Below are 19,483 nucleotides of genomic sequence, written 5' to 3'. Positions count from 1 at the left end.
TAATGTCTCCGATAGTTTTTTTGTTGTTGCAATATGTCAATTATATTGTGCTTTAATCTTAGTAGAATTGGATGAATTTTAATAGTAGTGCAAAGACAGTTTTGATCCATGTGAAATGTAGCACAAAAGCTCAGCAAACGGCTGAGTTTGTGGCACTGACTGTGTTTGAATTTTGTCTTCCTTTCCACAGAGAAGGAGACAGAGGAGTGGACTCCCTGGTCCCCCTGTTCAGTGACATGTGGAAACGGTGAGAGGAAGAGGACCAAGTCCTGTGGCTACTCCTGCACTCTGACAGAAGCCTCTAAGTGTGACCTGGAGCCTTGTCCCGGTGAGATTATATTTCCACTATAAAAGATAAAAATAAAGAGTATTTAGATATTTTTATTCTGCTTTCCTAGCTGTTTTTATTTTTAAATCTACAGCTGATGTACCACTCTCCTCTTTGTAGGTGATGTCAACACTGTTGTAGAGCCTTTCCCTTTCGAGATGGAGAATGGCACAGAGCCGTTTGGGACAGGTGAGTTTTTTTTTCTGATGTGAAGTTTTCCATAACAACTTTCATTAGCTTAAAGGATCAAACCATATTTTAACCCATTAACTGCAAGCTGTTTATACTGTTCAGTCCACAATTTTACAAAGCATACTCAGTCTAAATAATCGTGGTTTCTTTGTTTCGCCGCAATTAATTGCTAACATTAGCTAAGGTCCTAAGGCGTACGGCTGGTAATTGTTGATTTGGTTTAGATGTGCCAAATTGTAATTATATAAGTGATTATGGGTTGGACTATATATTTTTATTTTTATTTCAGTTGTTAGTTATCGGCACTTGACCCTATACATGTTCATAGCAACAAATATGGCAAGTGGGGGATACAGTTATAAAAATAAAGTATGATAATAAAGAGGCGTTGTTTACTTGATAGGTGTATTTGTGTTATTACATTATCTGGGTCACATGACAGCGATATAACCAAAAGATGTAGCCTGGAATTCATTTAAAACTTTGATTTGTTTAAAAAAGTAATAACTAAATGAATATTTTTAAATTTGACTGAAAAAGACAATTATATTGTTAATCGCAATTATTTCTGAGACAATTAATTGTACAGCAACATTTGGAATTGTTAAAGCTCTAACTCAGACAGATATATACTGTAGTTGTAGGTACAGTATATGACGGTACCCCATTGGCTAATGGATTATGGTAACACTGAGATGCTGTCACAAGGGAATGTAAAACTGGCATGCTCAATACTGGTATGAAATCCCAATTTCATGTGGCATTGCTGTCCTTCCAATAGATGTGGACAGCTGTGAGAAGTGGCTCAACTGTAAGAGTGAGTTCCTCCAGAGGTACCTCCACCAGGTCCTGTCTGAGCTGCCCAGCTGCCCCTGCTCCTACCCCTCTGAAGTGGGCTACACAGTGGTCAGTGTCTACGATGAGAAGCATGGCCGGCAGTTCCGCTGGCGTGATGCCAGCGGCCCCAAGGAGCGCCTGGACATCTACAAGCCATCAGCGCGTAGCTGCATCCGCTCAACACTTTCCGGTGATTCATCTACTCTTGCAGCGCAGCATTGTTGTTATGGTGATCGCGGGCGGCTGATCACGCGGGGGAAAGGCGCAGGCACGCCGAACCTGATCAGCACTGAGTTCTCACCCGAGCTGCACTTTAAGGTGGATGTGCTGCCTTGGATCCTGTGCAAGGGAGACTGGAGTCGCTTCCATGCGGTGCGGCCACCAAATAATGGATTGAGCTGCCCAGAAAACCCCCATGAAGACGTGTTCATGAATGAACTGGAAGAGGCCAGGGAGTACTGAGGGACCACAGCCAAAACTACCACTTTGGAGAGTCAGAGGGCCCAATCCTAATTTGAGAGGAGACTGCCTACTTTAAAGTCATGACATATTACATCAAACCATGCATCATGCATTTATTAAGTATTGAGGAAATGCACATTTTACAAATGTACATTTGTGATTGGGAGATTTGTGGGGATAAGGTATGATGGGGAAGTGTGGCTGTCTCAAGTTAGGATTTGGCACAATGTCCTGATATCAGGCTCAACTGAACTGAATTACAAGAATGGAAAAAAAGAAAATGCAGTGTTCTCCTATCGCTTGCCAACCTGTTCCACATCTGGCATAACATCAAGCTCTCTCTCTCTTTATATTCATTACACTCTCCTGGGTGCGTGTAAGCATGATGTCTACCTACTGGCTTTTTCGACAGTGTCCTGGAGGACTTGTGATTGACAATCGAAACAAATGGTAAACATCCTGATTATGCTTCTTGTAGGTTTTACGTTAGGAAATGTATGAATGTGGACTGGTTCTATTGATGAAACAAACACATGCATGGGAAGAGTCCACCAGATGAATATCCCAACTATGCTGCTACAATATAAAATCCTTCAGGTTTTACAAAGGTATTAAGGGGAACAAGACAACAGGACATCGGTAAACCCAAAAGATGCCACATTTATTCACAGTAATGTACATTTCAGCCAATGTTTTGGGAGACTAAAATTAGTAGATTAGTGGTTAGAAGAATTTCGGATTTCAACCAGAGAGGTAAGCTAAAAGGATTTGAAACATTCTGCTGTCATTATCGAGAGCTTGCTAGTGAGAATGATGAGAATAGTCCATTAGCAGTAATGGTGCGCGAACAGCACATTTGATTTCAAATGTTTTGTCACACAGATTGAGTTTCCTCACATTTTCACAGCCATGAAGATATATGTGATCTGGGTGCCAAAGAGTTAAAAATCAGACTGTTGGTGCCTGTGTAAATCCAGCCTCCTAAGTCTCTACGGTGCAAATGTAGGAAAAAATGAAGTTGTTCAGTGAGTAGATTGTGCTCATAGATCTCTACAATGTTCTCAGGGGGACTTACTGACCATGATAAACAAATTTGTTCATTTACCTCGACAGCAGAGCACTTTTGGAACTAGTACAAAGTGTATTGGGGTACAGATTAATAGGAGGGTTTTGGAGGTCTAACCCAGATTGTAACTGATGAACAGATAATGCTTTTTGTGCAGTTTCAGAGAGCAGTTGGAACCCTTCTAAGTGAATAGCTGTTGATGCATTGTGTGTGGTAGAAAGATGTCATTGCTGCTTAGGGCTTAAGGTCTTTGGGTTTATGTACAGAACTTGATTGCATAGAAAGGACATTCCTACTCAAATAAACATTCCTGAGAAGTCATGTAGTTGGAGCCCTTAACCTGGCTTACACGTACAGGTAACGGCAACATGGAAGTAGTCACCATTAGCAAATACCCCATAGGTATAGTGCAAAGGATTGAAAATGCTGACGTAGTAATCTTACATTTACATATAAATACCTTGTGACTCCAGGAATTGCTCTTTCTATCCAGTCCAATTCTATGGATGTTCGCTCCAAACCTTTTTTCAGGAATTCTGCTTCCAGATGTGTATATGCAAACACGCATTTACATTTTGGAATCACCAATTTTAAAGGAAGGCACTTTATTAAAGATATATCAAAATGTACTCATGTTTGCCATTTGTTGATGATAGTGTTATTGTGAAGGGAAACTCGCCAGCAATGCTGCATTGATCTATGAAAGTGCATATATCAAGTGTTCTGTTGAGGAAAGCATGATCTTTTTGTGATTTCTGAATCTAGTATTACATTTATGGTGTTGTACAGTATTTATTTGTCTGTTCTCTTTTTTTAAGTTTGCTGAAGTTTTGAAATGTCTCTATACTCAACATGGTGCACTAATCTGACTGAGAAATGAAGGCACCCATTATCAAAAGGGAAACCACTTGCCTCATATCACTTCATACAGCAACATCAAGTGTCTGTGCTTCATTCTACTTTGTACTGCAGTGCTCTATGAATATGTTGTTGCAATTATGCTAAAGAAATATATAAAGACCTTGCATTCATCATCTGACTTTTTAATGTGTCGTTTTTTTTTACACAATGTAGATACTGTGTAGTGGAGCCAAGCATAGCATGGTACCGTGCAGCAAAATTCCCTAAAACTCAACTGAGTAGTTATACTTGTTTATTGACAGACATACCAAACTTTTCCCTACCTTTCCTCTCCAACAAGACCGGTACAGTGTAGCAAGCATTCCTTTAAAGTGCAAACATGTCACTTCCTTCTTTGCAGCAACAGGCTATATATTAAGACAGCCAATAGGAGATAATGTACCAAGACCTAGTAGAAATAAAGCGTGACAGACCATTCAGGCTTCACTTTCAAATACTACAAATGTCTGAAACTTCCTTCATATCAGGATATTAGCAAGGAAAAGTTTTATGGTAAACACATGGCATTTTGGGAATTATGCGTATTTGTTTTCTTGCTGAGAGATGTAAAGATTAATACCACTCTCATGTCTGTTTGGTAAATATGAAGCTACAGCCAGCATCCCGTTAGCTTAGCTTAGCACAAAGACTGGAACCGTGGAAACAGCTAGCCTCGCTCCATCCAAAGGTAACTAAATCTGCCTACGAGCTCCTCTAAAGCTCCCTAATTAACATGTTGCAAGACATGAGAGTGGCGTCAATCTTCTCATCTAACTCCCGACAAGACAGGAAATACGCATATCCCCCAAAATGTCAAATCATTTAAATTTTAATTCCCTTGTAAAGTTCTTTAACAGTCGAATACAAAATCAGACCATCAAAGGAAGGTCCCTGTATTCAGTGATGAGTGTCCTGTCCACACAGCTGATCTGGTGGAAGCTGTGAGGCTAAAGTTTAATAAACTGTAAATACCATTTGTGGTTCTGTGTGTTACTGTCTGCCTTGATGAGAAGTAGTGCGTAGCATGTGGCTCTAATTGTTCCTCTACATTACCTTTTCCACATTCAACAGATCCTGAACACAGCGATGACAGGATTCAATTAGGTGTCATGCATGAGATCTCTTGCTCGCACGTGTGAGCAGTGAGCACAGTTGCTGTTCCCTCAGTTTACTCTGTTTTATCGCCTGTGTGTTCTCAATCCAACGTTGTTTGCTCTTTATAAGTTGAGTTCACGTCTAGAAGTCAAAAGTCCTACAAACATTTTTCTGTCAGACTTCTAAACAATCAACCGCAGCCTTTTTTTTTCTTCTTTTTTTTTAAACCATACATGCTTCAGGATTTACAAATATGTTGTGGGCATTCATCTGGTGATTCACAAGAGTGACATATTTTTCATGATTATGATTTTTCAGTTGTGGTTGGGGACTAAAGTTTTAAAGTCCAAGCAAAAGCAAGAGGGAAGGCAGTGTTTGCTACAAAATCCTTTAAATTCGGGTTGCAGAAAAGACCAGCTGGATATCAAAATGACACAGAAGGTTCCATTCAACCAGATGAAAACAGTCCTGCTAATACATAAATGAAAAATCTTAAGCCCCTGCATGCCTTAACTAACAGCCAGCATCACTGTCATCCACCCCCACTGTGGTATCTAGGTTGATATATTTCCTCCCTCATGTTGTCTGAGGCTATACTCTTTCCAGAGGATTAAATAACATTAAGATTAACAGTTCAAAGGTCGGGGTAATGCAAAGCCATAGGCTTAGGCAATCCCAATACTCCATTTAGATACTTTAATTCCTGTAGGTCATGATGTCTATCCTTAACTTGCTGGGAAGAAAAAGCCTGGTTTGCGTTCAGCAATAGAACATTAGGTCAAAAGTGGGACACAATTAGCACAGGATGTACTAATGTAATGTGCATAACTAGAAATCCATCTATCCATCCATCCATCCATCCATCCAGCCATCCGTATGGCGAGTATCCACTATGGAACGCTAAGGAGCTTGGTAGGTCTACTATGGTCCTTCAGTGACTCCTAAGTTGACTACAGATGAGTGTTGCGTGGAGGGAAGCCAGACACATGTTGACCACATTGCTGCCGCAGAATAACAGATAAATAACCGCAGATGTGTAGACAGAGGAGAAAGCAGAGAGAGAGAGAAAGAGAAAGAGAGAGAAAGCAGAAGAGAGAGGAGAAAGGAACTTAAAAGAGAGGGGAGGTTTCAAAACTCTGTGGCTAAAAGATGTTATCTGAAATATTGAATGGAGTAAGAGTTCCCGGGCGGATGCATTTAAAAAGCGGGTGAATATACAGTTTATGGAGGGCATGTGTGTCATGTCACTGAGGGAGTGCACTGTGGTTATACAGAAGTTTAAGCCCATTGTATTTCAATTTAGCCTTGATTATTGTTTCACATACAAAATGTGAAAAGACTGGATTAACCATAACCATCTAAAAAATTCTGAAGGCACGCTTCCCCGTGCACTTCCATTTTAGCCTGGTGAATGTGTGTGTGTGTGATGTGATTCATTGGTTTAGTTATAGCGCTGGTGGCCCAGGCCTGGCGCCAGGACTCGTGGTTACAGATCTGTTTACTTTTGTAGGCTGGCAGGAACATGAGATTTCCTCTGGGTGTACTGCGGCTGGGCGACCTGCAAACAGCATGGCCCTTCAAGTCCCTCGCTGCTCCCGTTACAGGCTGCTCCCCCCCCAACCCACACACACACACACACACACACACACACACACACACACACACACACACACACACACACACACACACACACACACCTTCCTCTTTCAGATCACTTGGTCTGAGGATAACCCCAGAACCCCAACATACACTCACACAGAGACTGACAAGGGAGCCATCATGGACACACACGTATTGCATTGATGGTAACAAACATATGCTTGTACACACACACACACACACACACCCACACACATGCTCATGCTGCTCTGCCTACGTGACTTATAAGAACACCAGTGGATCTTATGGATCTTATGGATTATCTGGAGTTTGACTTATCCCATTCCTAGACACAGAGGAAGGCCTTGTTCTGAGATGGTCAACAAGACTAATCTCAAAGCGGAGCCTCCACTCATAACAGGCAGAAATCCAAGAGTGAAAAGAAATGTCATTTAGTTTTGTAAGTGTAGACCGAATCACTGTGACGTAGCGCTAATACAAAAATCACTTCCAGGTAGACAAATGGCAGTCGATTTCAATTGCTGAGATACGTGAAATCGGCAAACTTGTTAACGTAACTGTAACTTTTAAAGATATAAAATTAAACAAGGGGGTCCGAGCTATCTGACGTTTCTGCCGTGCTTATTTTATGTCCTGTGTGTTGCTTTGCTAGCGTCTTTGATAAACCAAATCTAGCGTTACCAACAGCAACATCTCACCGCCGGTGGGACTAAAGCCTGTTTTACAGTTCTGAGGAGGCTCCACGCAGAGCTTTCGCCGTAGCCTACGTAAGCGGCCTGATGTTTATACTTGTGCGTTGGTGTGTGCGTCGAGCCGGCATGTGTGTGTGTGTGTGTGTGGGGGGAGTGAGTGATAGAGCGAGGGATCGGTGAGAGAGTGACGGCGATTAGCTCCGGAGCGAGTAGCGACTCTAGAGTCCTAGTGAGAGAAACAAAGTGCCTCCCCTGTTCTTTGTGACCACGGTGGGAAATCTGTAGCAGGAAAAGTTAACCCTCTCCTTGATTTCATGTTGTTTATGGAGAAGGAGAACCAGGAAATGAGTCCGGGGGAGCACAGGCGAGAGACCGCCGCGATGTGTAGTTAAATTCTTCGAGAGGTGCACGTCAGGCTACGGCGTAGGGTCTGGCGTAGACGCAGAGGGGTCTGCGGGGGTACGCCGTCGAGTCGACGCAGAAGCATAAATCAGCCTTAACTGCTAGTTTGGGTGTTATCATTTTTCTTTAGTCTGTAGCCCAACAGGTAAATTAGGGCTCCAACCTGACGTTAGTGAAAGTGTTGACATATGAAAGCATCAAACATGCATTTTAGATGAATGAGATGAGAGTAGGGCTGGGCGATATATCGATATTATATCGATATCGGCATATGAGACTAGATATCGTCTTAGATTTTGGATATCGTAATATGGCAGAAGTGTTGTCTTTTACTGCTTTTAAAGGCTGCATTACAGTAAAGTGATGTACTTTTCTGAACTTAGCAGACCTTTTCCCCACTTAGACATTAAGTCCACATTACTGATGATTATTTATCTAAAATCTAAGTGTGAGGATATTTTGTTAAAGCACCAATTGTCAACCCTAGAATATCGCCGCAATATTGATATCGAGGTATTTGGTCAAGAATATCGTGATATCTGATTTTCTCCCTATCGCCCAGCCCTAGATGAGAGTATATCCAATTCCTCGTCCCCGTTTGCTCAACGCTGTTTATTTGTAGACTATGTACGGACAGGAAGCAGGAATTTTCTACACCAGAAGTTATTGTAAACAAACATTGTGATTGGGTCTATTTTATTATAAACCAAAGTGCTGGACAAATGAAATGTTCGACCTGATGATGGTGCTATAGAAAGAGAAAGAATCACCAAAGAGAGTAGGATTTCTCCTTTGGGGGACCATGAATGTCTGTACAAATTTTAAAGGCAATCCATCCAATAGGTGTTGAGATATTTCAGGAGGCACTTTCCTGGAGCAAAATGGTGGGCCGACACCGCCATCCATAGAGCCACTAGCATGGCTGAAAATGTATAAAACTATGACATGTACATTATTGGCTTACATTCACTTGCAGCTGTTATATGTAAAAGTACAATATTATTCTGTATGATGTGGAGTGTCAAAATGTCTTCTCCTCTTTAATTCTTTTCATGCTCCTCAATCTTACAGACCGGGTACAGGGAAATTGTTTTATCAAGCAAGAACAATCCAACCAATATCCTCAGAGAAGTCTGAATAACTGACATTCTTTGGATGAACCAGACTCTTACAAACTTGTGTTTGTTTACTCATGTCCAGTGGCAGTCTTAATTCTCTCTCTCTCTCTCTCTCTCTCTCTCTCTCTCTCTCTCTCTCTCTCTCTCTCTCTTTCTCTCTCTCTCTCTCTCTCGCTCTCTGTTGATAATATAATCAAAAGAGCAGCCAACACAATACCTTTGGACATGAGAGGGGCCTGCAGATCCAGTAGTACTGAGGCGGCAGACAGCCAGCCATAACAACATCAAACAGCCCCTAGCCTCCAGCTTTTAGACAGTGCCAAGACCCTGGACCAAAAATATGATTGCTCGTTCTTTTTAAGATAAGAATGCAGACAAGCTCGAAGATTATTGCGAACAATATGTACAGGGATGAAGTGGCCGTAGAGGTACAAGTGGATGGATGGTAGCAAACACGTAAGAAGAAAAGTGGTACTTTAGGTCAGATGAGGTTTCTGGGACGCCTTAGATCAGAACGTGAGAGTCGTTTCAATGTGCAATGCGCAGGAATGTTTTGACATTAGAAAACATCGAAATCTGTCTTAGTTTTCTTGTGAGTCTACAGTTCATGTTCTGTAAGAAAGAAAACAGAGATTGGAGAAATACTGGGAATTCAAGAAACTGACATAGAGCACCCCCTGCTGGTCACCATAGCTAAGTATCCTACACAGGCTTTAGTGAACACTGGACCTCATGCTATATAGAATAACAAAACTTCATATTTCAGAGGATTTCTTTCGTCACATTTCTAGTATCACATATGTTATTTGGCTGCAACTAAGTTAGTTTCATTAGCGCGTAACCTTTCGCAATTAATTGATTAGTTCTATAAACATTAACAATTAATTGCCAGTTACTAATCAGTGAGTCACCAAAATGTTTTTGCTTAATTTTGTCATCAGTCGATCGGCAGGGTTAAATAGAGATGACACCAACATGAACACAAACTTCAGATTTGTCGTAGAAATCCTGTTATACTTCCAGTGTCCCCATCTTCGCCTTAAAATAAGTGGACTGAGGAATGCACTACATGCATTTTGACACAGAAGTGTAATGTTAGTAATTCTGTGACTCTGAAAAGCTATTAACAGCCTTATTTACCGTGTATAAATAATCCTATAGTGTGTGCATATATCACCACCGACGGGCTGAGATGAAGCTCAGATTAGTGTGCTGTTCATTAGGCTGACACGAAGCCTAAAGTAAAGAATGTTAAGTTGGTGAGCGGCTGAGTTTGAGAAGAGGACACAATGAGCTTTTTTGAGGGTTTATCTGTTAAAGTGACAGCAGTATTTGATCACCAAGAAGGCTGTACTCACATTTAGAGACCTAAATTAGCTATAATCAGTCATAAATAACATTTGTTATCATATGGATGACTGTATTTCCTCCTACAAAAAGGATGCTGTACAGGCTAATGTGTCAGGGAAAACGAGGGAATGCATCAGAATGCAATCAATTTTTGGCCATTTTGAAAGAATAACACAGCTGATTCGAAATTGGATTTTGCGCCTTTCGTGCTTACTTTGTCACCGCCTTTTAGCAATGCAGAGTGTGTTTAATGATGAGCCAATATATTTACACGAGCAAACGTAAGTGCACAATTTGATTCACAATGTCCATCTGCATCACTTAGCCTATCACTTCTGTATGCATCTCTTTATTAAGCCTATGTGGGATTCAGTGTTGACGCAAACAATTACGCCGTTATTGCAGTGCTCCTGGAGACGAGTGTAATTGTATAAACCGAGGGAGGGTTCTGATGTGTGAAGTGCATCTATCTACGTAGTTGTACGCTCCGATTGGCAATACTGGTCCTATTTTCAGTCATGGAGGAATTCCCTTGTCCCTCAGTGCTGAAACTGATTGGTGAGGGATGAACTCTGAGGTGGAAAGCAGTACAATTTGGTTAAAAGTTTTGAAGTCGTGAAAACTTCTAAACTCTACTGACTAAACTTAACTCAACACCATGTTTATCATAAACTGAAGTTTACAAGGTACAGTTCCACATAGGCCTACTTCTGCTTAATTAAGGAGGCATTATAGCTCAGAGAAAGTTCTGAAGAAATAGCTTAATGATGATAATATTATTAATGATCCCTACCAAACTCAATGACAAAACAGCCACTTTAAAATAGATAGGATGAAAGGCTATAGTTTTTACTGCTATCAAGCCCCAACTTTTTTAAGACATATTTGTCTCAATAACTATAATCAGGTCTAAACGTGTCTGTACTAAAACCTGAGTGTTCCTAATGATGGCTCAGTGTTTAGGACTTCAATATAGCTGAAATACACTGACTGTAGGCTACTCATTTCTGATGCATTTTCACTGTGCAACAATGAGTTTAATTTTTGAAAACATCTAAACTCTTCTTTTTATATATATTTTTTCCTCTGGTTGTCAGTATAAAAAGTTTCATATAAAAAATATCTTTTTTATAATATTTTTTTAGTGTTCTGGCAAGACTAGCAGCAATTGCATTTCTGCCGCTGATAAGAGACTGATTAAGCATAACTTCCTGGTGATGGTGAGTACAAGCTCTTGCAAATGTTTTGCTGCGACATTTTGGTTGTAAAGGCGAGCAGGTTACAGCTTACGTTAATGTATATACCCTAATTTAGCTGTTAGCAAGCTAATGTGCCAATAATAAAACCTGTAATAGCTAACGTTACAATTGGTGTAAAGCTAATTTGCCAATTAGAATTATTCACAGCACGTTAGTAATAAAAACATCATTATTTCGTTGGTACAGGATTACCAACAACACTACTGACGTCCAACGTTAAAACTGATAAGCCACGTTAAAGCAGTAAACGAACTCGCGTCTGAAAATGAAAAAGGTTAACCCGGCAGGCCCCAGCGAGGATCGAACTCGCGACCCCTGGTTTACAAGACCAGTGCTCTAACCACTGAGCTATGGAGCCCGAACTAGCACTACCAGGACTACAATGACAATTTGAAGGTGTCACATGCAGAACTTTGAAACGAACAGACTTTGGACTAGCTTTCTGGCGGTCTGACGTTACAGTCTATTGAGCTTGAGTTACCAAAATGGCAGTTTTCCATGTACTTTTGAGCTGGACTGCTTTGTTTCTGCTCTTTCTGATTTTCATATCGTTTCTTGGTTATTGCTTATATGTTAAACACATTCATACGAAATATGACCACATACCCGGGCCGCCGAGAGACAAGTAAGTTAACGTTAAGTGCATGGTGGTTTGTCGTTAAGTTGATTCTAGCGATAACGTTGTTAGTTTTTTTGTCACCTAGCTAGCTAACATTAGCTAACTAACTATTGTGTTGTTGACATTACCTGGCACTTTTTGATTTTTTCGCCCACAGTTTTCTCTTCGGACATTCACCAACCTTTTTAAGAGTAATGAAAGAAGAAGGCATCATTCACGACATGTTTCTGGAATGGTAAGCACAATTATGTTTCATGCATTTGCTTAAGACAAAAGTAGGTTATGTGGATATCACAACATAACACTTAAATGGAAAAATGTCAACTCAGAACAAACGCCATGCAAGCCCCGTGTACCAGATATAAAACAAAATGGTCTAAAAGTCAAGTCTAAAACTTGAGCCAGGTAAAAGGGCTGCCATGTGGTTCAATCACGGTGTTAGAAAGTCAGAATTACATCTTCTATGATGGTACCTGGGACCTGACTTGACGGTGTTGGTTCAGATGATTTGCATTGGATTTTCTGATATTCTGGTGAAAGACGGATGTGATGTAAACTATAGTGCTTAACCCGTGGTGTGCTAGTTAGTTACCTGTAATAACGATAATATGACATGTCATTTACAGGGCTGAGACATATGGGCCTGTTTGCAGAATAAATATTCTGCATTACGTTGCGATCATTGTGACCTGCCCAGAAGCGACCAAGGTAAACACAGCACCTTTCAGTAGTTATATAACCATCAGTTGCGTAAGCATTCCACAATAAACAGTGCAAAAGTGCGCATAAAGACAGCTATAGTCCTGCTTTGGTAAAAAATGTCCCTACAGTGCCAACTAATGTCCTTTTGGGTACAAATGGATAAGCATATATCTTGATAATATTAACATTAAAAACACCTTGCCATTCAATCTTCCCTCTTGTGATTGGCTCTGTTTCAGGAGATCCTGATGTCCCCAAAGTATCCTAAAGATATATTCTACAGCAAAATCTTCAACTTGTTTGGCCAAAGGTAATTTGTCAGACTATCAGATTAGTTATACTTTCCATACTTTTTCATAACAGTGTAATCTGTGATACTTTCAATATGTTACATTTCTGAACTGACAACAACTTATGTTTTCTGTATGTGAGTATTATCAGCCCACTTTTGTTTGGTGCCCTTTACTGTTTTGTTATGCCGAATCATTTACAACCTTATGTAGCTATTTTGAATGTCATGTGTTCCATGTCTCTTTTCAAGGTTCCTAGGTAATGGCCTGGTAACAGCAAGAGATCATGAGAAGTGGTATAAACAGCGGCGGATCATGGACCCTGCGTTCAGCAGCTTGTGAGTTATTTAAAAATCACAAAGATAGAATCAACTGTCTGCTCAACCTTCATTTTATATCCAGTGTTTGCAATCATTGTAGATTCTGTTTAGATTGTGGGTATCTTTTGCTCTTGTTTCTTTTGGAGAACATTGTCCAATTGTATGTCCTGCTAGTCCACTGTCTAAAACTACTACATTTCCAGGTATTTGAGAGGTCTAACCGGCACCTTCAACGAGAGGGCAGAGAAACTGATGACTACACTTACAGATGTCGCTGATAAGATGACAGAGGCCAGCATGCTCCACCTCATGAACTCTTTTACCCTTGATGTTATTGCAAAGGTATTGTGCTATAGTCTATATATAGTATAGTAGTTGTACGTCTTCCGCAGCAGTAATGATCCAAAAAGTTTTTCTTGCATGTAACAAAAGCACCAGCTTGTGACGAAAGTTAAAAAAAAAAGAAGAAAAAAAAGGTATAATCAAGTTGTAACTACCTTATTTTCTTGATAACTCTCAGGTTGCATTTGGAGTGGATTTAGACCTGCAGAAGGATAGATCAATTTTCCCTAAAGCCATCGAGACATGTCTGAAAGGGATGCTCTACATAGCCAGAGACATCTTCTATGAGGTATGACTTCACTACGCATTTGTAAGGAGTTTGTGTGGTGACGATATTATAAACTGTTTGCGATCCTCAAATCTTGCATTTCTAGTACAAGCTGAAGAACCGACCATTCATTAAGAAAGTGAGGGAAGCTTGCCACCTGCTGCGCACAACTGGAGCTAAGTGGATTAATGACCGAAAGACTGCCATGCAAAACGGCGATGACGTCCCCAAGGACATCCTCACACAGATCATCAAAACAGCTGGCAAAGGTTATGGTCCCTAAAGTCTGATTCGATTAGATAAGAAGAACTTTTAAAGATTATTTTTTGGGGCATTCTAAGCCTTAAAGGACAATTCCGGCCAATTTTTACGTTAATCTTGATTGCTATAGCTATGCGAGTACTTTCGATAGAAAAACTCTGACCCGAATCAGTGCAGGCAACACGGAGCTGCTGCAGCTACGTGTACAAGCCTCCCCTGAGCTAAAACGGCAGTTCTCGGGGCAAGTTTTAGAGTGCCTTTGTGCCTTTTAACAGACACAAAATGCAATTAATATGTCTGTGCCACATGAACAGGCCCCTTACGTGACAACAAGATGCATTTTCAACTCAGACATTGTTTAAATTCACCTACCCTGGTCCCTGTCTCGATCCTGCCGGTAGCCGTTAGCTGCTTAGCTGTCCGGTGAGTGTATTCAGACAGGCTTCTGTGATAATCATCCCAATAACAATCCACGGAGCGGCGGTGGTCTGGCTATGTCCTTCAGAGGACAGGTCATGTCACGTCTTGAAGTTTATTCCCCCCTAAAAAAAAACAGTAGTGCGGTAGTAGCTGCTAGCTGCCCTCCGGTGAGTGTATTCAGCCAGGCTTCTGTGATAATCATCCCGACAACAATCCACAGAGCAGCGGTGGTGTGGCTATGTCCTCCAGTTAATGATGGCTAGCTTTAGCTTGCGCTTGGAGCAGCAGGTTCATCTGCCTGTTGCCCCTCTGTCTGTCTGGTTCTTTCCAACTCTTGTGAGACTAGTTCTTCGTCTGTATACTTGGTTTGAATAAATAAGGACGACCATCAAACTCAAAAGGCTCTTCCGTATGTTGTATATCTGCTATATTCTCCATAGTTACGTTACTCCAAGCTTCTTCCCTTGTAAACATCTCTGCTCCTCACTCTTCACACACTACGCGCCGATCTGCACACTACTGTTTACCTTTTCCTGCTACATCTGAATTCCCAGGAGACAGCGCGAGGCTACAGCTAGGCTTCAGTAACGTTGTTACTGTGCAAGCCACAGACATCATTTATCCCGTTTCCATGTAGTTACATAGTCACTGTAATACAGTGCTCAATTAACTATTTTTGAGGGGGAAATAAACTACAATTCTTCGCTGCGAAGGCATGCTCTGTCCTCTGGAGGACATCCACCAGACCACCGGGCGCTCGGGGGATTTTTGTTGGCTGCAGGAGGGGGACGAAGGCTGCTTGCCTGGCAAAGGGAACTACCACACAGATCGACACTGACAAGCCTCCTACTCACCAACACCAGATCGACCACACACAAAATGGATGAGCTAAAAATACACACAGAACTGCTGCGTGATGATTTTTTACAAAAGCCTGGCTGAACACATTTATCACGGACGGCAGATAGCAGCTAACAGCTAGCAGCTAGCAGCTAACAGGCCAAGCTACCCACCGGCAGGATCAAGACAGGGTAGGTGAATTTAAACAATGTCTGAGTTGAAAACGCATCTAGTTGACACGTAAGGGCCCTGTTCATGTGTCACAGACATATTAATTGCATTTTGTGTCTGTTAAGAGGCACAAAGGCACTCTAAAACTTGCCCCGACAACTGCCGTTTTAGCTCAGGGGACGCTTGTACACGTAGCTGCAGCTTCTCCGTGTTACCTGCACTGATTCGGGTCAGGTATTTTTCTATCGAAAGTACTCGCATAGCTGTAGCGATCAAGATTAACGTAAAAATTGATCGGAATTCTCCTTTAATTTGACAGGACAGCTGAAGACAGGAAAGGGGAGAGAGAGGCGGAATGGCATGAAGCAAAGGGCCGTGGGTCGGAATCAAACCCATGTCCGCTGAAGATACCGAGAGAGTTTAAACTTCCCTCTGTTGTAATAGGGTCATGGCAGTTGCAAACAATGGTTTTGGTGTTTTAAGTGCCTAATTAAAATCAGACTATTTATTTTAAACCGCGGAGAATAGTATGACAAAAAAATAGCAGAACTACATGTAAACTACAAGCATCTTTATCTCAACATGTCATGTGCATCGTTACCATTCCATAGTATTAGATTTGCAGAGCAGAGGTGCAGTGTTAAGCTACTACCTGTTCACAATCAGATACAGTAGATAGGACAGGCCAGTTAACATGCATGTATAGATGAGTTCAACTTTCAGTCAAACATGGATTTTAATGTTACAAATGATATGATAAGATAACTAGATATATTGGTTTACTTGTTCATTTTTCTTTTCTTATTATTCCAGAGGAAAGCATGACTAAAGAAGACGAAGAGTTGATGTTGGACAATTTTGTGACATTTTTCATTGCGGGTGAGTCTGCGTCGTCTCTGCTTTGATGTGTGAAATGATCCAAAAAGAAGCTTGAAGCTGTGCTTCATAGAGAGGCTAACAATGTTAAAGGGACACTTTCAATAAAACATATTTCCCTCTTACCTAGAATGGGAACTATCCACCAGTTTAGGTGTGAATTATGGACACATTGGGAGTTAAATTGATTGATTGATTGATTGATTTCTGGATCAAGACGATAAAACAGTAATCCAAAGGATGACATGCTAAAGTAAAATACTTATTTCCAGCACGGTCCTTGGTGTTATACACAGGAAACAATAGACAAGAAGCAGACAAAATCAGACTATAAACACATACAGTATTAGGAGGGGGGACATCACATAAAACAAAATAAATAAGAAACAAAAATGCTGTGAAAACTATCCAATGTATCAATAAATATTCACCTTGTTCCATAAAAGCTGCTTGACCTGTCTTTCAAAAATCCCTCGTGATGATAGGAGTTTTGTAGCAGTAGGCAAACTATTCCATGCCATGATACCACTGTAAAATAAATACATTTTAATTGCATTATTAACTCTATATTACTTTTCAAGTATAATGACATAGTTATTCACAAAAATCCATGCTCTTATGTCTGTGTATTATTATCATCACCACCACTTATATTTAAGTCCTACATTCTATTGTGTTTTTGATGAACTGTTCCTTTAAGCACAACTTTGGGGTTTTGAAGGTAATGTTCTAATATTTTAGGGCAAGAAACAACTGCTAATCAACTGGCTTTTTGCATCATGGAACTTGGGAGACATCCTGACATTCTGGAGAAGTAAGAACCAAAAAATGAGGTGCAAAGCGGTTTAACATTGTCGCTTTTGAATAATGGTTTCTTCAGTTGGGTTTTTATTTCTCAGAGTGAAGAAAGAGGTGGATGATGTCATTGGGATGAAACAGAGAGATCAGTTATGATGATCTGGGGAAACTGGTCTACCTCTCACAGGTACATGAAGTTAGGAAAAAGATGGTTTAGCTCTTTAGGAGTGAAGCATGTTGTGAATCACTGACTCTCAAGTTAGCCTATACAATAAGTGTTCTTGTTGTCAATATGAAAAATGGCTCCATCTACAGATGACACGCTAAACCAAGATTTGCCTCCTCTGTAATTCTTCTTAAATGTACTTGAATACATTTTATTTTTTAAGAAATTGCCCCGAGATCACACTGTAACTCCTCCCAGGTGCTGAAAGAGACTCTGAGGATGTACTCGACAGCTCCAGGCACATCTCGTGAAATACTGGAAGACATTGTCATTGATGGAATCCACATACCGGGAGGAGTCTCATGTTTTGTGAGTACATCTAAAGCAGGAAGTGTGTCAGAACCCAAAAGGTTTCATAGTTAGTTTTTTATTTATTTATGTACATAAGCACAATGGCACCTATCACTTCAAAAAAACCACCCACCCACTCTGACCAGCCTCACAACAACACTGCTCTCCAAACACCAATCAGACTAAAGCAAATTATAACACAATGTAAAGAAATCTATCTGGAACATTGGAAAGAAGAAACTAAAAGCCAAAGTAGATTAGAATGTTATCTGGCCCTCAAAAGAGATTATGAATTAGCAGAATATCTCTCTACTGTCAGAGATAGAATGCAGAGACATATCTTAACCAAGTACAGGCTCAGTGACCACAAACTGGCAATCGAAACAGGAAGACACAACAATCATGGCACGGAAAAGAAAATGTGATATCACTGTTTGACAGGTGAGGTTGAGACAAAGCTGCACTTTCTCCTACAATATAAAACCTCCAGTAACACAAGGAACATTCAATTTAACAAATTCAACTCTGTAATCTCAGATTGTAAAGATCTGAGTGACTTCTCAAACTTAAAAATACTCTTGGGAGAAGGAGACAGGGCATATCTTGCTGCCCAAAATGTATCAACGTGCCCCAACCTGAGGGACAGTGAATATTGATCTGCTATCAAAATGTTGTGAAATTCAGTTCAGCTCCCATGCGACTGGGAGAATGGAGAAATTCTTCAAGGACCCGCTGACATTTGATCCAGACAGATTTCACCCAGATGCTCCCAAGTAAGTAGCATACAAGTTTTCACAAAATGACACATTTTATTTTTAGTCTTAACATTTTAGGACACTGATCGTTGTCCCAGATGAAAGAAGGGAAACATTGTACATTAATTGATGCTGTCTCTTATCTGTTTCACAAGGCCGTATTATTGCTACTTCCCCTTTGCACTCGGCCCACGCTCATGCCTAGGACAGAACTTTGCTCAGGTGGGTGATGTCATAAATAGTCAACACACACAAAAACATAACAACGCATGAAATGAACTCAATGTGTGTTGGGGCGATTGCAGATGGAGGCTAAAGTGGTGATGGCCAAGCTGCTCCAGAGGTTTGACTTCCGCCTTGTACCGGGACAGACCTTTGATATAATGGACACTGGCACACTCAGGCCAAAGAGTGGAGTGGTGTGCTCTGTCAGACACAGGGATCAAAACAAGTAAATGGTCTTACAGGGTCGTATAACATAAGAAGAAACAAAAATGGTTCACGTGGTGTGTATGGGTTTTTGGGTTACTGCCTGCAGCTTTGTACTCCTGCCTTAGCCAAAAGCATCTTATGCTGCAGAGTTGTTTTATCACTTTTCTGTGGATGTTTAGCCTTTATATAGAAAATAGTGTTATCATGAAACAAACCGTATATCCACATGCAGTGGAACCAATGAGGATGAATTGCCACTTGGGGATTAATAACGTTTTCTGTATCTGTATCTGTTATTACTGACCACTAATAATTATATGGGGAAACAACCACTTTTCTTCTGTTATTAGTACTTGAATTTGCTGTAACTAGCCCTTTGTATCTCAGTGTAACTGCTCTTCTATACCCACTAAGCTTCTAATAATGTGTCTAACCATTTGACACATTATTGTTTAGAATCAGCTTTACTGTTTTTCTACACATACAGATGTTTTTCTGCTGCAGAAAATAACTGTTTGTTTTGCACTTCAATAAACTAATGATTAATTTAA

General features: G+C 40.6%; 2 protein-coding genes, 1 long non-coding RNA gene and 1 other non-coding gene across 4 annotated transcripts in view; 2 read left to right on the top strand and 2 right to left on the bottom strand.

Annotated features, from left to right (window-relative positions):
- ism2b (isthmin 2b) overlaps positions 1 to 3,917 on the top strand; it is a 13,896-nt gene extending 9,979 nt beyond the window's left edge. The window contains exons 4-6 of the mRNA XM_078274172.1: positions 191 to 328; positions 449 to 517; positions 1,302 to 3,917. Coding sequence (XP_078130298.1) covers positions 191 to 328; positions 449 to 517; positions 1,302 to 1,819 — 725 coding nt within the window. The 3' untranslated portion in view covers positions 1,820 to 3,917. The remainder of the gene's footprint in view (positions 1 to 190; positions 329 to 448; positions 518 to 1,301) is intronic.
- The window catches only part of LOC144533067 (uncharacterized), a 17,831-nt gene extending 5,661 nt beyond the window's left edge, over positions 1 to 12,170 (bottom strand). Inside the window, exon 1 of the long non-coding RNA XR_013503397.1 lies at positions 12,069 to 12,170. This is a non-coding gene — a long non-coding RNA (uncharacterized LOC144533067). The remainder of the gene's footprint in view (positions 1 to 12,068) is intronic.
- trnat-ugu (transfer RNA threonine (anticodon UGU)) lies at positions 11,607 to 11,679 on the bottom strand. Its single transcript has one exon. It is a non-coding gene; the product is annotated as a tRNA-Thr (tRNA).
- LOC144533065 (cholesterol 24-hydroxylase-like) lies at positions 11,667 to 19,483 on the top strand. The gene is given in 16 exon segments (XM_078274171.1): positions 11,667 to 11,946; positions 12,098 to 12,175; positions 12,567 to 12,648; positions 12,882 to 12,952; positions 13,184 to 13,270; positions 13,456 to 13,594; positions 13,773 to 13,883; positions 13,969 to 14,131; positions 16,368 to 16,433; positions 17,172 to 17,244; positions 17,330 to 17,366; positions 17,368 to 17,415; positions 17,653 to 17,763; positions 18,430 to 18,518; positions 18,656 to 18,722; positions 18,806 to 19,483. Coding segments are annotated over 16 exon segments (1,512 nt in total). The 5' UTR covers positions 11,667 to 11,806; the 3' UTR covers positions 18,956 to 19,483.

Source organism: Sander vitreus, chromosome 18, assembly GCF_031162955.1.
Source record: "Sander vitreus isolate 19-12246 chromosome 18, sanVit1, whole genome shotgun sequence".
NCBI classification, from domain to species: domain Eukaryota; kingdom Metazoa; phylum Chordata; class Actinopteri; order Perciformes; family Percidae; genus Sander; species Sander vitreus.
Note: the sequence above shows the minus strand (reverse complement) of the source record. Positions and strands in the feature narration are given on the sequence as shown.